The sequence below is a fragment of the Rhipicephalus sanguineus genome, chromosome 1, assembly GCF_013339695.2.
Source record: "Rhipicephalus sanguineus isolate Rsan-2018 chromosome 1, BIME_Rsan_1.4, whole genome shotgun sequence".
In the NCBI taxonomy this organism is placed as follows: domain Eukaryota; kingdom Metazoa; phylum Arthropoda; class Arachnida; order Ixodida; family Ixodidae; genus Rhipicephalus; species Rhipicephalus sanguineus.
In genome coordinates, this window is record NC_051176.1 from 149,573,794 (window position 1) to 149,591,111 (window position 17,318).

The 17,318-nt window shown below is 46.7% G+C and overlaps 2 protein-coding genes across 2 annotated transcripts in view; both read left to right on the forward strand.

Moving 5' to 3' along the window:
* The window catches only part of LOC119400150 (extracellular matrix organizing protein FRAS1), a 40,724-nt gene extending 39,911 nt beyond the window's left edge, over positions 1 to 813 (forward strand). Inside the window, exon 16 of the mRNA XM_037667135.2 lies at positions 154 to 813. Within this exon, the coding sequence (XP_037523063.1) occupies positions 154 to 609 (456 nt within the window). The 3' untranslated portion in view covers positions 610 to 813. The remainder of the gene's footprint in view (positions 1 to 153) is intronic.
* Positions 814 to 12,662: 11,849 nt separating this feature from the next.
* Positions 12,663 to 17,318, forward strand: part of LOC119400172 (cyclic AMP-dependent transcription factor ATF-6 alpha-like) — a 61,336-nt gene continuing 56,680 nt past the window's right edge. The window contains 1 exon segment of the mRNA XM_049412116.1: positions 12,663 to 12,872. Coding sequence (XP_049268073.1) covers positions 12,731 to 12,872 — 142 coding nt within the window. The 5' untranslated portion in view covers positions 12,663 to 12,730.

Below are 17,318 nucleotides of genomic sequence, written 5' to 3' on the forward strand. Positions count from 1 at the left end.
GGCTGTCGTCACAGAAGATACACATCGTATACAGAAGGTTCCTTGAAAACCGCAGGAGACATATTGTTTTCTCGCCGTGTTCAATTATTGTCACAGAACTCCTTCAAGGTGGTCCTAGCTAACACTGCGTTCCTGTGCCGCGCCCTTTTGCAGACGCCATCCGGCGGTCAGTGGTACTTGCAGGTGCTGTATTCGGTCGTGCCCCACGGAAGAGGCGGACATCGTCACCGCCGAGAGATGACGGGGACTTCACCGAGCAACGAGACAGCAACTGCGACCGACGTGCACTCCTTCCGCATAAGCCACAAGTCGCGTCGAGACGGTGCCGCTTCCACTGGCACAGTGCTAGCAGCAGGGAGCTCAGCACTATTCGTGCTGCTCCTTGGCGGCTGGACCGCATACCGTTGCCGCCGAGCAGTCGTCGCATCACCTGCAGCCACAAGCGCTGGCTCGCGAAATGGCGGTCACTATGCCTTTCTGTGCGGCCATCATCATCACTACCACCACTGCCGCCATTACAATGCATCTTCGCCCAGCGTGCGAGGAGTGCGTGTTCTGACATGGCCTCCCGAGCTAGACACTGTGCGCCTTGATGCCACTGAAGTGTGACATTTAGTCGATCAAATCCTATGAAGGCGATGCACAACCTTTCGTCCCCTACAGTGAAAATGGAAACTGCCCTCATTGCATGCGCGCGCCGTTGGACTCCAGCAAGTTGAAACTGTAGCCTCCGTTCACGTGCATCGCATACGTTTTCAAGACAATCACACGTCATTGTTCGTGTGGGCGGCTGTTGTCGTCATGGGTGTGTGTGTGTGTAGGGAACTAAAGCCCCTCCATGCGTTTTCCGCCGGCTAGGTTAAGTAGCGCCAACTCGTCCTCCCCCTCTCCCTTTACACTGGCTCCCGCCTAGCGGAAGCCGAAGTGCCGCCATGATGTTTCTGCTGCTTTTCCGGTTGATGCACACGCCCAAAGCCCGCCCATGCTTTCGGGACGCAGAAACACCGAGCGAAAACTCGCTCGGTGGCAGGCATTTTACGACTAACCTCAAAACAACACTTGCGAAACGGAGAATGAAATATTTGCTTTCTCGCGTATGCACATGCGTGCGCAGAAACAAGATGGAAGGAAAAAGCGGAAGGAAGTGGCTCAAGAACTTCCTTCCGGAAGCTCCGGAACCGGAAGTGGGTGTCATCGTCGAAACAATAGATGGCGGTACTTAAAAAAGCGGCAGCAGACGCGATGGAGGGGCTTTATAGGGAACGACTGAATGAGTAACACGAATGGCTACGTTCCTTGATCTCCAGGAAGATACAGTTAGCTATGCAGGGTGAATCGCACTTGTCTAAAGGGTTACTTGTCTCCAAAAAGGACGTTCCTTTAGGAGCGTTTCTTCATATTCTTATTACATTATGTAAATTAAATCATGTACAAATGAGAGAGAGATGAGAGCATTCTTTGATGAAAGGCTTCTGCCGGCGCAGTGTACAACGTCGCCAATATGCTGCTTTGCTTGGGGCAGGGAATGAAAGATTGAATGTCCTCAAAGAGTGGGAGCAGCACAAAGGGAAAATGCGCCATAAAGATGGACAAAGTATTTAAATGTAAAGTTAAGTCCGGTGTTTTACATTTAAAGTGAAGTTAGATCACTCTAAGTGTATATACGTATACTTCCCACATAGCTTGTCAAGCAAGCAAACAACCCGAAGACGAACAAATGACAAGCTTAAAGCGTTCTGCTGCCTAGAAGGGCAAAGCCTAAGTCCTATAATGTACTTCTCAGCGTCGGTGGTGCCCAGTGGCGTAGTCGGGGGGGGGGGGGGCACACCGGGCCCGTGCCCCCCCCCCCCCCCCAAATTTTTTCCCATGACATACAGAGCTCAAAATGACACGCGATCACATCTGCCTGCCCGACCCCCATTTCAGATCAAGGAGGTGCCCCCCCCCCCCCCCGAAAAAAATTTCTGGCTACGCCCCCTGGTGGTGCCTGGCCAATTTCAACGCGTGAAGAGGGAGTATCATTCACTCGAACTCAACTTGTGCATTACAAAGACCGAAATGCATCAATTTGACAAATAAATCCAACAAAGTGCAATAAAGGCATTTTTTTCTGTTCGTTGAGTCTACAGCAACCTGCCTATATCGATAGAAGAGAAGCAGGCAGCACCCGTAACCTCAGGACTGTGGATTAATTTTGACCACATGGGGTACACGGGTATTTCCATTAATTGCGATGGGCCTCGTTGGAACGCGGCATGGACTTGAATCCGCGACCACTGCCGCGCTCTAGCTTATACGGACGTCAAACTAGTACACGTATGTTACAAGCATGGTGCGTCGTGGTGGCTTTCCCACGTGGAAAACATGCCGAAATAAACTTGCATCTTTAACGTGGGGTATTGGTACGGTAGCATTGGGCGCGAGGACATGCCGTGGCGCCGCCATGTGGTGGCGTCCGTGTGACGTGCAATTAAGGTTGGATTGCTCCGCCAGCCCTCTCCCGCTCAGCCCGCAACCGCTTTCGCATCTTTTTTTTTATTATTATTGCTGTAATTCACTTTGACGAAAGCACATGTTTGTCTGCGGCCGGATTTTAATATTTATCTGTTGCTCCTGATTGCATGAATTTTCTACGGTTTTCACACGGTGCATTTTCGATCGCCATCGAGCCACATCGGGACGAAAACTTTCTACGATTCACTCCGATCTGCAATTCGCACAAAGGGGACAATCGCGATCGAATAATACGGTTCCGATAGGGCTCAGTTGCGAAGGTAAATGCACCGGTGTGCCACCCAGCCGCATTACTTTGCGTATTTGAATGCACTAGCATGCTGCAAAGGGTGGCGGCTTCTGTGGTCTAGATGTCAATTTTATGCTGATGAAACGCGCAAAACACGGGACGATGCAGAGATACACATAATAATAATAATATCTGGGGTTTAACGTCCCAAAACCACGATATGATTATGAGAGATGCCGTAGTGGAGGGCTCCGGAAATTTCGACCACCTGGGGTTCTTTAACGTGCACCTAAATCTAAGTACACGGGCCTCAAACATTTTCGCCTCCATCGAAAACGCAGCAGCCGCGGCCGGGATTCGATCCCGCGACCTTCGGGTCAGCAGTCGAATGCCATAACCACTAGACCACCGTGGCGGGGCAGAGATACAAACTGAGGACAAGCGTTTGTCCCGTATGTATCGGTGCTTCATCCACGCTTTTAACAGCGAAGCTGTTTAGCACATCGCTCCTTGTCCGACGAACCAAAAAACTATCGTCATCGTAAACGGGTATGTGCCACATAAATTGGGCAAATCCCATTACTCACCACTGGTTCACTAAAAATGAAGAAGGCAACAGTTAGCCCAACAAATGTGCAACAGAAATTGGCTAAATCCCACTCCGCTGTCAACTAAAGAGGTCGAAGGCAACAGTTAGCCCAACAAATGGCTGCGAAACGACGTCCGCGAGCCGAAGACCCCGAGTATGTACGTACAACGAGATAATTCTATAGGTAACGGGAAAGAACGGCGGCTGCGAGAAGACCCCGAAGCGATGGAAGGCCTACGCTAACGACGGCGTGCCCGTAGATCTATGAGAGGTGCGAACGCTTCGTTTGAGCGCGAGTTTCTGTCCCTGGAGTTTGGACATCCGTGTCGTGTCTGTGGCTCTCTGTGGTTTACTAGAACCTCTCTGCGCCAAGAGTAAACATAGAAACAACCTAGCATCACTTAGCTAAAGCCTAGCAACGACCTAGAAGCAACCTAGAAGCAACCTGCATCACCTAGCTGCGGCCTAGAAACAACCTAGAAGCAACTAGATTAGTCTTCAGAATCGTCCAATATTTTCGCTGTTTCGAGCCTTGCGCGAGTTAATGCAAGCTTCTCCACTTTTTTTCCCGCTTCATAAGCATGAACGGATTCCAACTAAATCAGTTAGCTGTGTTTGCAATTTTATGTTTCAGTAAAAATACCAGTGTCGAACATTTACAACTTCATAGATAAGCCGTATGACACTTCGCGGCTCTGCGAAGGATGGATGGATGCTATGAGCGTCCCCTTTAAAACGGGGCGGTGACATGTCTGCCACCAGGCTCGAAGAAAAAAAAAAAGCTTCCTTGTTTCATGTTGGCCTAATACCTTATCTACACTGAATAAATCTATGTTATTATACCAAAACAATATAAATTCACTGTCCATCTCTCTGCCTCTTAAGGCAGAATGACCTTATTTTTCCCCCATTATTTATTTTTGTTCTTTATCTCTACTTTTCTGCCACCAATACTCTAACCGTCTCTTACTTATTTCTATCGCGGACGTGTGCAGCTTTCCATTGTTGTCCCTAAAGCCCAAGGCTTCATGTAGACTCGTGCCCACACGTATATCTGGGTGAATATCGCCGCATTCAATCAGTACATGTTCATCGTTTCCTTAGTTCCCCCGCAGCATGTAAATTGTTGTTCTTCGTTACTGAATCTCGCTTTATAACTACGCGTTCTAAGGCAGCCCGACCTTGCTTCAAACAGTAAAGCGCTTCCCCTTGAATTATCATAAAACCTTTCCCTCCTTATTTCGTTTTTTCCCTTTCGGTAGTTACTCAGAGCCGTCTTCTTTTCCATCGTTCTCATCCAATAAGTCCTCTCCGCCCCTCTGACCTTCCGCTTAATGCTCCTTGTTGCCATATCGCCCGTACTGCTAGCCGTATATTTACTGGTGAGCCTCCTAGTTCTTTTTCTCCACTGCATGTCAACACTTTTTCTATACAAATACCTGAAAACCTTCTCTGCCCATCTACTGTTCTTCATTTTCCTCAGCCTCTCTTCTAATCTCATTTTGCTCTGAGCTTCCCTCACTTCAAAGCCTGTCCATCCCATATCACCCTTTACAGCCTCATTTGTCGTCTTCCCGTGAGCGCCCAACGCGAGGCGGCCCACCGTCCTTTGATTTACATCCATTCCTGATTGTACCTCTGACTTCATGCACACTACTGAGTTCCCAAATGTAAGCCCCGGGACCATCACACCCTTCCACAGCCCTCGAAGCACCTCGTACCTATTGTATCCCCATAAAGCTCTGTGCTTCATAATTGCAGCATTCCTCTTTCCCTTTGCTACCGATGCTTTCTCTTGTACCTCCATATATCTATCCCCCTCATTTACCCATACTCCGAGGTACTTGTACTCGCTTACCCTCGGTATTTTTTGGCCCTGTATAAAGACCACATGGTCTTCGTGATCATTGAATACCATCAATCCACATTTTGTTGCACTAAATCCTAGTCCTAGAGCCTCACATTCCCTTCCGCATATATCTGCCAGTCGCTGTATATCATCTTGACTGTCCGCAAATAAGACAATATCATCAGCATAAAATAGACCTGGAAGCTTCTGCTCAACCATCGTGCCGACCTGCTTGTGTGACAAATCAAATCCAATGTTGCTACCTTCTAGCGCTTTTTCCATCCTCACCATGTACAGCATGAATAACAGCGGGGACAAAGGACATCCCTGTCTCAGCCCCTTGCTAATTTCAACGCTGTCCTTGCTACTTATTCCTTCCCATTCTATACAAACTGTATTTTCTCGGTATATTTCCCTCAAAAGCTGTATACAGTCGTCACCTATGCCCACTCCTTTCAGTATATCCCACAAAATTTCCTGATTAACGTTGTCATACGCCCCGGTAATATCTAGATAAGCTACGTATAAGGGCCTGTTTTCTATTTTCGATATTTCTATACACTGGGTAAGAACAAACAGATTATCGTCTAACCGCCTGTCAATTCGAAATCCATTCTGAAGTTCTCCCAAAATATCATTTCGTTCTACCCACGCTTCTATTTTTAATTTTACTACCTGCATCGCCAACCTGTATAGCACCGATGTAATGGTTAGCGGTCTATACGAGCGAATGTTATCCTTTTCTCCCCTGCCTTTACATATTAAGTTCATTCTACTTTTTCGCCAACTGTCTGGTATTTCCCTATCCTGTAAGCACTTTTCTACGGCTTTCAGCAGTGCTTCTTTAGTTTTATGTCCGAGTTCGTTAATGAGGCTGACGGGAACCCCATCTAAGCCCGGAGTAGTGCGCTTAGGAATTTTTCCTTCGGCCTTCTTCCAATTGAAATTCTCTAGTACTACATCTTCGTCGGTTGCACTCCTTTGCGTACTTTTACTCACTGGGGGAATCCCCGGGGCGACCTTTTTAAACGAATCAGCTGTTATCTTTCGGATGTAACCTAGCGCTTCATACCCTTCCAATTGATTTCCTCCTTCATCTACCATATGTTGTTGCATTGTGACAGACTTGCTACCCAGCGCTTTTAGGTGACTCCAAAATATCCTAGGCGCGGCCTTCTTCTTTTCGCGAATCTCTGTCATCCAGCGTTCACTTTCACCTTTAATTTTTGCCTCGACTAATTTCTGCACAATGGATTTTTGCTCTAAATATATTTCCCATATTTGGTTGACTTCGTCCTGTGGCCGCTTCTCCCTTTTTGCTTGTCTGTGCTCCCGTGATGCCTCACGTCGCTTCTCGATCGCCTCCCGGATTTCTTTGTTCCACCAACTTCTTGGCTTTCTCTTTCCTTTCCAACACATAGTTTTCTTCTCTTTTTCCATTTCTTTCGTGATTACATGTAGCAGCTCACTATACTTCCAGTCTTTGCCTGGTAGTTCGTCTACTTTTTCCTCGACTCTTGCGGCTATATTTGTTATTTGTTTGTCATTTAGATACAAGCTGCCAAACTTTGATTCTATGTACTTATTTTCAGTTTTATATCGCATTTGTAATATTATGCGTTAATGATCACTACCCAAGCTGTTAATGCCTTCCTCGTCTATTCTCATCTCTCTAAGTTTGTCATATATTCCTTCTGTCATGAGACAATAATCAATGCTCGATTGCCGGTTTCCGACTTCCCACGTACGTGATCTGCCCCTCACACTTAGGCCCCACGTTAACTATCTCAAGACTACGTTGCTCGCAGAGATCTAGCAATAACTTGCCATTGGTGTCTGAATATCCGTCAAGGTCATGAATGTGAGCGTTCATGTCCCCTAGAAGGATTCTTTCGGCATCATGACCAAATTCTTTAATATCGGTGCTTATGCATTTCACTATCTCCAGATTCTTTTCTCTGCAGTTATTGCCTGTCCACAAATAAGCTACACCTAGCCACGTTTTCTTTCCACCTACTGTGCCCGAAACCCACATGTGCTCCGAACACGTTTGTTTCACTCTATACAATTTTGTTCTGCTATGAATTAGCATTCCAACACCCCCACCTCTCCTTTCTGAGGCGATCCTGTTACATCCTTCCCAAATATAATTGTCAATATGTGGTGGCTCTTCCAAGTCTCTAAGGTGTGTTTCTGTAACCGCATAAACACCTATCTGTTCCTTGCTTAACTGCTCCTCAATCTCTAACCATTTTGCCTTTGTTCTGCCACCCTGCATGTTTATGTAACCAATTGCAACACGCGCCTTCTCCCTTCTTTTACCTTTTCTCTGGTTTTTCGGTATACTGCCTGTCAAAGAGTCCCCGTGGTTGTTTTCCTCATTACAAGCTACCGTGGGCACCGAAGGGCCCGCGTGCCCCCCCAAAAAGCTACTGCGCGTCCTGCCAGTCGCCAACGGTGCTAAAAAGCGCCCCCTACGACAAGTTCTTTGGTTTCGAGTAGTCAGACAGGCGGCCGCATGCAGCACTAAGCTCAGATACGCAATGGAGCCGCCGCTGTCGGTTGTGCTGCGCTTTGGATCTCGGCCAGTTTCTGGCGTGGCTGAGTTCTTCAGGCCAAGCAATCTGCGTAAACGCAAGAAGCTCGTCAACGTCAAGTATGTTTACGACGTGCAGGAGATTGAAGGAACCATTTCGGCGCGCTGCAACTCGCAAGTGCAGCGAATCTCATACGACGTTGAACTCGAGTTAAGTTTTACGAGGCATGCTCGCGCGATTAACGACAGTGCATAAACGAAAAGATTGCTGTTAAGAAAGCCGACATGATTTGCATTACACGACGAAACGGAATCAAGAAAGGTCCAGTGACGAAGGCTAGCCGTCGGCGGCCCGAATGAGCGCATTCGCGTCGTGTGCCGTTTTCTGTCGCATTCAGTCGCAAACACACTTCTTCCCCATGCACGGTCGTAATTTTCAACATTTGCTTCTAGGGAATTCGTCAAATTCTGTCAGCGTGCGGTGGCGGTCGAGAAGCGACGGCGCGCAATGTTTACAGCCGGCCGCTGGAAGCAGCCGGCTGTAAGCTGCCGGAAAAATCGTAGGCACATACGCAGGGTGACTCATGGCATCGTTTTTCTCGTTTCGCACGAAATGCCGGCTGCATATCCTCGTGATCGCCGTCGGCAGCCACGGCGTGCCGTCTGGACTGCACACAGGGAATATATACATATATAAACGCGTGCACGCGCGTACGAAAAGTAATCAGCACGTTACGTTGCAAACCACGTTTTGCTCGCGTACTCACTTCACGCGTCGGACGGCACGTATCCAGCGGTTCCGTCGCTCCACTTCGTACGGCTTTCAGGGGAACCAGTAAAACCGCACATTAGGATCCTTACCCCCATGTTCGATAGCGGCGACCGCGCTTCGGGACCGCGCGCTGCTCAGAGCCGTCGCCCAGACCACCTGCTTTCGGCACGGTTTGTTGAAGCAGGGATCGCTTGTCAAACATGTCAGACTCTGCAGGCATAACGGACAAGTTCCTGCGTACGTTTTAGGCACTTTTTGAGCCTGAAAACTAGGCGCAAAATTAAGTAAAACGCTTAAAGCAACTGAGAACTGCGTAACTTGCCGGTCGGCGTCCATTTTTGACTACCCAAGCAACTTCGGCGCACGCCACCAGGCTCCGCCACAGTACTCAAAACTCCTGCTTGAGGGCCCGTGTACTTGTATTTATATAGTTACACGTACGGGCCTCAAGCTTAATTTCGACCCCATGGAGGTGTCCGACATTTCCGGAGCTCTCCACTACGGCGTCCCTCATGATCATGTCGAATCAATTATAGAAGGTGAATCATTGTTTGAAACTGGCCATGTTGTCGCCTGTAGCGCAACACAAAAAAGAAGTCACACTGGATGGGCTCATTCTACAGACATCATCTTTATATGCAATGAACCCCATGAGCTGGACACCCAAGGAACCCCATGAGGTGACAGTGGTATCACACTCTTGCAAAGCAGCTGGGTAACGGTGAAGTGAAAGCTCAAGCTCGCGTGGCCGCTGTGGCACGGAGCAGTGTAAAGTACCATGCCGCCGATAACATTGACTGCACTTTCCCACATTGTGTAGTCTCTAGGTATGCGCAAACATGAAGTGAGAGCAAAACAACGCTGTACAAAGCGGAAAACGCCAGAAATCGCGGTTAAAAGCAACGCGTTCAACCGTCCGCTTCCCTTTCGCCGGAGGGCGTGCCTGCGCGCGCACGCACAGGCACGCCCAAAAACGCGTGCGCGCGCGAAGCTTTAACCACTTTAACTTTGAGTTTTTCCGGGGACCTCTCACAATCAGTGCTCAATACGCCTGATGGAAAAAGCTAATAATTCATTGGTGAATGTAATGTACCATATCAGCGTAGAGAAAGACGATTCAAGGAATCCTTCAACACTGATATCCCACCTGCCACAAAAGCAAACTTCGTTATTGTAATCAAATGTAGAGCCTCACATCTGTTTGATCAGCATACCGGGTCACTGACGTCATACTAAATCTGAACTTTTCAAGCGAAGCTTGTATTTTAACTTTACGCTTGAAGTCAGTGGTGTAGCTCAGCCGACATGACGTCGTCGCATGAGCGCGCTACAGCAAATGCGAAGCGTCACGTCAGTTCACGCATAAAGCATCGCCTAATGGCGGTGCAAAAGAGCACAACAAAGGTGCCCCAATGCTACAGTGGCTAGAATACTGTACCAATGCGCCCGCTCCCCGTCTTCTGCTGCGTCGTCTGCTGCCGCGATCGCCATTCTCACCGCTGTCGACGACAAGCGCTGCGGGCGTTTCTGGCTGTGGTGGAACCACGGTAGAGTGTACTAGAACTGTTGAGTGGCGTGAACGCGCCTCGCCGCCTGATGCCTTCCGCGTCGACCGTAGCGGCGGCGCTGCAGTCGCTCGGTACTGAAGGCGCGCGGCGCCGCGCGCTAGAACGGGCCGCTAGAACTGCTGGACGCGTCGGCGGCACCCGGCTAATCGGCACTGATGTGGCTTTCGTTGCGTGTCTATCATTATTAAGCGTAGGAATCGTCGTCGTAAGCCTTGATGGACGACACTTCAAAGCTTTTAATGGATGCTTGCTTCATATATGCCTTTGAGAGATACTGCAAATCAGTTCTTGTAGAAGCGACTGCTGAAAAGTACGCAAAATATAAAAATGAAAACGGGCTGACACCGACCGTGAATATTCACGATCTCAGTGTAATTGAGCCGAACTCATTGCTGGGCTATTTAGAACAATTACTCTCAATTAACTATACGCCGAACGACCGCAAGAAGAGACAGAGGAAACAAAAAGGGCGTGTCTTAGTCTGATTTCTTCTGCCTTAATATAATAATATCTGGGGTTTAACGTCCCAAAACCACGATATGATTATGAGAGACGCCGTAGTGGAGGGCTCCGGAAATTTCGACCACCTGGGGTTCTTTAACGTGCACCTAAATCTAAGTACACGAGCCTCACACATTTTCGCCTCCATCGAAAATGCAGCCGCCGCGGCCGGGATTCGATCCCGCGACCTTCGGGTCAGCAGTCGAGTGCCATAACCACTAGACCACCGTGGCGGGGCATCTTCTGCCTTAATGCTTTCTTTGGTGGTGATTCGGCGTCTAGTTTGTTCAGAGTAACTGAGCTGCTCTAATGGAATTTAACTGTGCTCAGAAAGCTGTGTGCTGATATTGTGCCGAAAGCACACCGAACATTTACCGCGCATTGGCGAAGCTGCGTGTACGGTGCGTATCTTTACAAATGCGCTGTAAATATGACTTCGACATTACGACGGCTCAAAGGTATTGGAACTCAAAGTTAACTCGATCGGTACAAATAACGGTCGTCCTCAGGTGCCTTGCACGGATATTGTTATTAATTGCTAGGCGCCGGGTGGGGAGGGGGATACTTTACTGTCCGTATTTGTGCGTGTATATATATATATATATATATATATATATATATATATATATATATATATATATATATATATATATATATATATATATATATATAAACATAATCTCGCAAAACAGAGCACCACCGCCCCTCCTGGCTTCACTTTTGACACTTTACAGTAAAGCAATGAAATTATAATACAAAACGTTGTCAAAAAAGTTTTTCTAATGGCATCGATAGAAGATCAGGAAAAGTGCAATATAAGCTGTCCATTGAATATGAGAGCTGGCTGTAATGAATTTAGGCAGAATAACCGACGGGCTACATTTACATCTGCGCATTTTAATATGCTTGAGATAAGCCCTGATGCATGAAGTTTGGGCCTCGGAGGTGAACACGCGCCTTCGGCTCGGCTTCCTGGCTCGCCTTCCTGGTATTTTAAGCCCTCAGAGGTCGCATAACCGATGCATCGTAACCGCGGAAGCATGCTGTTGAAACAAGATAGCCTTTCGGCATTAAAGAAACAGCGCAAAACTGGCACAACTCAGCCGTCACTAATATAAATGTTGCGATAGAGTCATTTGTACTCTGGTTACTCATGAAACAGTCGAGCGCATTGGAGCTCATACAGAGATCAATGCTCTGGATATATCGTAGAGACTGCCGGCAGAAGAATTGTAGGCTTTTTTTCGTCGCTGGTTCGTTAATTCTTCGTAGTCAGTGTTCGTAGTCACTTATAGTGTAGCGCGGCTCGAAGTGCTGCTTGCAAACCGCACAGCAATCAGTGAGCAGCTAGATGCATGTGCGCAAAATCCGATTGTGACCTTCTTTGGGGGTCGGCAGGCTCCAAGAACAGGGAATATCTCGGCGCAATTTTGGCACGCCTGCATATTCACTCATGCACCATGGCGCGTAGCAGGCGTTGAGACACCGATTGAAGCTCAGTAATGCATTAAACGCGCTCAAAACGCGCAATTACACGCTTTCGTAGGCTGCCACGAGCGCGCGCCAAATGCAGACGCTCTCCACAGCTTCAGTACAAAGTGACTACAGCGCCGCCGCTACGGTCGCCCGTCGGAGCATCACCCGAGATGCGGCGCGGCCGCTTCGTTCGTTCCACTGCCCCCTTCTAGTACACTGTAACCACGGGGTGGAACCTTGGTGGAACGTTGAAACGGTACGGTACCTGCTGATGCTGCTAGCCTACGCGTCTTCTCTGAGTCGTACTACGTCGTCTACGCTCTCTGTTGACTCGCAGTGAGAGCTGAATTTTAAACATGACTCAAGTGATAAATGCCGTTGAATCGCGTCGGAGCAGCGTGGCGACGTCAATGCAGTTGCCGAATCCTTGGCTAGAAATATAAATATTACTTTCAACTGAGTTTGCTGCTGCTAATAATAAAGATTTTAACAATCTAAGGTAAACCTTAAAAAAAAAGTATGCATGTTTTACTTTTCACAACATTTGAAATGAATTGATGATGATACCAGTGACTCGCGATTTCAGCGCCGTTGGGCGCAGAACCGCAGAACTTCAGATTTTATAGCGTCGTCCATGTTGTGGACGTCTTGCTGTTTATGCCCACCGGTGTGTATACGTCGTTAGCATGCTATTGAATGGTCGATCTAGCTGAAGATTTATTATTAAAAATGGACACCGAACTGCTAGCCTTGACGGGCGGTTTAATGGAAATCAAACAGGAGATCGACCGTAGTTTCCTCGCGGACAACATGTTTTCTCAAGAGGACTACAATTATAGTAAGTCACACCCACTACGTATTTCTTCCTCTCTGTCTTAGTTGAAATGTGCTTGCGGTTGCCGAAGTAATTCATCCCATCGCCACAGACTTTATTTCAACTTCATGCCGAACGATCAGCCGTTCTAACCGGCACCTCGTCGTCACGCCGCGACGCCGCCGCTGGTACCCACCACGTTGCTAAGATACGCGCACCTTCCTTGCTGGCGTAGTGGGTTTTCGTTTTATATTTCTCCTCTTCTTTTTAAAGAAAAGCAACACCACGCTACTTGTGCGGACTTCAACGATAAAGTGTGCCCCGTAGACCGGCTTGCCGAGCGACATCCAGTGTATTGCTCTTGTTTTACTTTCGCTATCTGCTTCTGCTCTCGTCCAGTAGTGAAACAGAAAATCGTTCCGCCGGTGTGCAGCGGCATTTTTGTTTCTTCCTCTTATCGTCGCGCTTTGATTTCCGAAGGCCGTTCGGCGTGTGCGTGGTCGGCGGTGTCGCGATTCGCGCCGATCTTGCAGCTGTCGCTGGTTTTATAGCTCACAACAAAAATACGAATATAAAGTAAGCAGAAGGGCGCGTTTCTGCTAAAAATAAGTCGAAGGCGCGTTTCTGTTTCACTCGGCTATTTGTTTCTCCCTCTCATTTGCGTTTCCTGCAAAGAGGTCGCGGCAGTTTATGCATGGCTTTCTCCCGAAGGCCGTAGCTCGAACCTTTGGCACCTGTGACCGCCGCAGCTGCAGGTTCGCGCATTGTACGCGCCAATTTCTAGCCGCATTGCTGTACACGTTGCATACCTTTCCGCTTGCTAAACTCGTTTTAGTTGTACGTTGTTGCACATTCATTTAATTGACCTAAAGGTGACCGTTGTCACCATGCCGCCTGGTTTCGGCAGGTCTGCTGGGCAGGTTATGAAAGGAGTGGGCATGTTGCTCTCTTGTCGACCAGCTAGGGAAATATTTGCGTAAATGCCCGCGCCTTCGCACTTTTTGTTATATCATTCTTTTGCGTTTTGATGTTTAAACTGGCGTGGCGGCAGCTGCAAGAATGCAGAGGATGATAAATACCTTGGGAGCAGGTTCAGTTGGAGGGCCAGTAATCTGCGTGACGTTACAGTTACAGATGATTATGTTAGGTCAAGAAGTATAGCGGTGGTATGTGAATACCTGGGAAATGTCAGTGCAGATTTCGCAGCTGTTTTTATTCTCCACATGGAAAGCAGAACAATGCCAATCAAGAAAGGGGACAGGCAAGGATATCTCAGCAATAATATTTACTCCATACCTCTTAAGACTCATCCAAGCTATTAAATTGCGACGGGTACCAGGACTAAGCATCAAAAGCAAGTACCTCGGCAATCTAAGGTTTGCAAAAGATGTCCTGTTCAATAATTCTAGGAATGACTTGTGTAACAAATGAGTCGGTAAGAGCAGGGCTGAAGATTAATATACAGAAGTACCGAGGTAATGTTAAACAGCTGGACAATAAAATGAGAATCTTCATGATTGGCAGTCAGCACCTAGAATCTTTGCAAGAAGAGTGTAGGGCTGGGTGTGCTGGTACAACATGCTTAAGATTTAGTGACAATGCAAGAGCACCAGAGGGAACGGAAGAGGAAAAAATTTTTGTTTAAAAGATGGTTGCATTAGTACTCCCTCTGTTGCTTTTGCTGATAAGGAGAAACGGTATTTCGGTCTTGCACCATGTTGATTTTCTCTGTGGTATCGCTGCATTCTGAGCATGGCTGTTGTGCTTCTCTGTGGCTGTATAAATAGTAAAGCTTTCTGAAAAGAAATAAACTGTTGGAAGTCGACGCTCTGTTCTCTGTTCTGTCCCCCCTGCTGTACACAGTATATTTATCCAGGCCAGGTTTGAAGGCCCTGATCACAAGAAGAAAATGTGCAGAATAAAAATTGGTTAGAGATCATACAACAAGCATTACCGGATTAATGGCAGCTTACCACTGTCCTTGAAAATAAAGATCATTGCATTCTGCCAGTTCTCTCAGACATAGCAGAAAGTTGAAGGTTAACAAAGAAACTTGAGAAGTTAAGGACTCCACAGTGAGCAGCAGAACAAGAAATGGGAGGCACTAGCTTTTAAGAGACTGAAGACAGCTTTGTGGATTAGAGAGAAAGCGGGGTTGGTAGGCAATATTCTAGTTGACATACATTATGCAAAAAATGCATAGATCATATAGCCAGTGAGAGTGATGGGAGGGATGCCAAGGGAAAGGAAACGTAGTTGACGTTTGCAGAAACTTGGGTGTGATGAAATTGGACAGTGTGAAAGGTGAAATCTGCTTGTGCAAAACTGGTATAAATGGAGATTGTTTGCTAAGTGGCTTTCATTCTACAGTGGACTCGAATGGGCTGACGATGATGTTTGGACGCCATCTGCATGAACGATGGACCAAGTTGTGTGATTGAACAAAATAACTGTCCTGACTGCTGTCTTTAGTATAAAGAAACAAAGGATGTTCATAGATATTTAAAACCCATTTAAAATTAAGAGGGAACTTTATCTAAAGGTGAAACTACCTGTGTATGTATGGGAATTGAGGAATTGTTTTGCTCCAACACTAGCTGGACCAGATTTTATGAATGAGGTTTAATACACACAACAAAAAGAAAGTTGAAATCTACCAGCTGTAAGGAGTAGGACTGAATAATCTAGTTTGCAATTCAGAGATGAAAAAAGCAACAAAAAATTGACAATTCTCTGAACAGCTGCAGCTATTGAGTGACACATGAAGGGAACATAATTGATGCATTATATAGTGCTCTTAAAAATACTGTTAAGTTGCGGGTAAGACTTTTACAAAATCCTCGTAAACATTGTAACATTTTAATGTATGCTGTAAATTGTAACGTAAGCTCTAAACTCGCAAATCACATTCGTCTGCTTTAAAGGTTCAAACAGACATAGTTTGTAGAAATATGACATCCATTTGTGGTACGGAATGACACTGTTATTTTTTTCTAGTTTTCAATTTTTGGCAAGTTGTAAAAACTTGAGGCCCCAAGTTGCACCCTGGAATAATATTGTAGTGCATATAAACAGGGACATAAGCAATGCACATGAACACACACACATGTACGCACGTGTGGGCACCACACACACGCACACACAACTACAGTAATCACATGCATTCATTTATACATAAAAAAATAAAACAATATGGTGGTTTGCATTAGCAAAGCGTCATTGCACTTTGAAATAAAGTATTGGGATTTTTCACCTTGGTTGAAAATATCCGGTTGTCATTTTTTTCTTTTTCTGCTGGGGGTGATTGCTGCAGGTACGTGCACACTAAGAGGAATTGACGCCTGCAGAAAGAAACTCAAAACATAAAAAAATTGAAACAACACCCGGATACTTTCAGCTAATGTGCAAGAATCCTAATTCTTTATTTGTCAGTGCAATGATGGTTTTCTGACGCATGCATTACCCACTCCAGCTCTACATTCTTCTTCTATAATCAGGCGAGTTAACTCATACCCATTTCGGCTTAATATAGTTGTACCTTCGAAACATAGGTTGCAGCGGTTAATTATAGGCAATGAAGAGACAAAAAAAAAAAGACTTGGTAGTGTTTTATGCTCTTTGTATACCTGCCAACTCTCCCGATTTTGGACCTGTCATCCCAATTGTACGATCGTGGCAGTAAATCTCCCGAAAAAATAGCTCAATCCAATTTCGAAAAATAAAACTGCAGTAAAAAAGCAAAAACCGGTGATTGAAAGAACACAAGCTTATTTATATGACACACCAAAGAAAAGGGTACGTCCACGCAGCTCAGAAGGTTCACTGACCACTGCTGTTTCCTGTCGTCTGCCGGGCTCTCCTCCTTTCACGAGAAACATGCACACACCCCTACTGCTGACACTGGGGGGCACGTCCCCCGTTTTATGGCCCACCTCTGAGAGGCCATAGTAACAGTAAAGAGGCTGGAACGCTTCTGCAGTAACAGTGTTTCAGTCAGGTCGCAGGTCCACTTCGAATGTTCCAAGGCCACGCGCGCAGGCTCGCCCCCCCAGCGAGTCTAGAAATCCCAGGTTGGCAGGGATGACTCTCTTACTGTGTTTCGAATCATATTAGCAAGAACATTCCTTGTATGTTATACGTGCCAATAAAGAAGAACGGTATGCACTGTTTTACATGATTTATTTAATGAAAGAGCTAGGGATGGTGACAGTGCAGTATTTAAGGAGTGAAAGGTATCTCAGTGAATAAAGTAAAAGCAAGGAAGAGACAGACGCCCAAAAGAATGAACCTTGGAGGTGTTTCAAAGGATATTGAGAAAACTAAGAAAGACTGCCTGAAAGTCTTGTTTAGTACTGAGACGCATGAAGATGGCGTCCCACTTTAAGCGATAACTTCTGAGGCAGCTACGTGGCAGAAATATGTTGCCATTTACCTGCAGAGCAAGCTAAACTTCCTTGGATTAAGAGATCC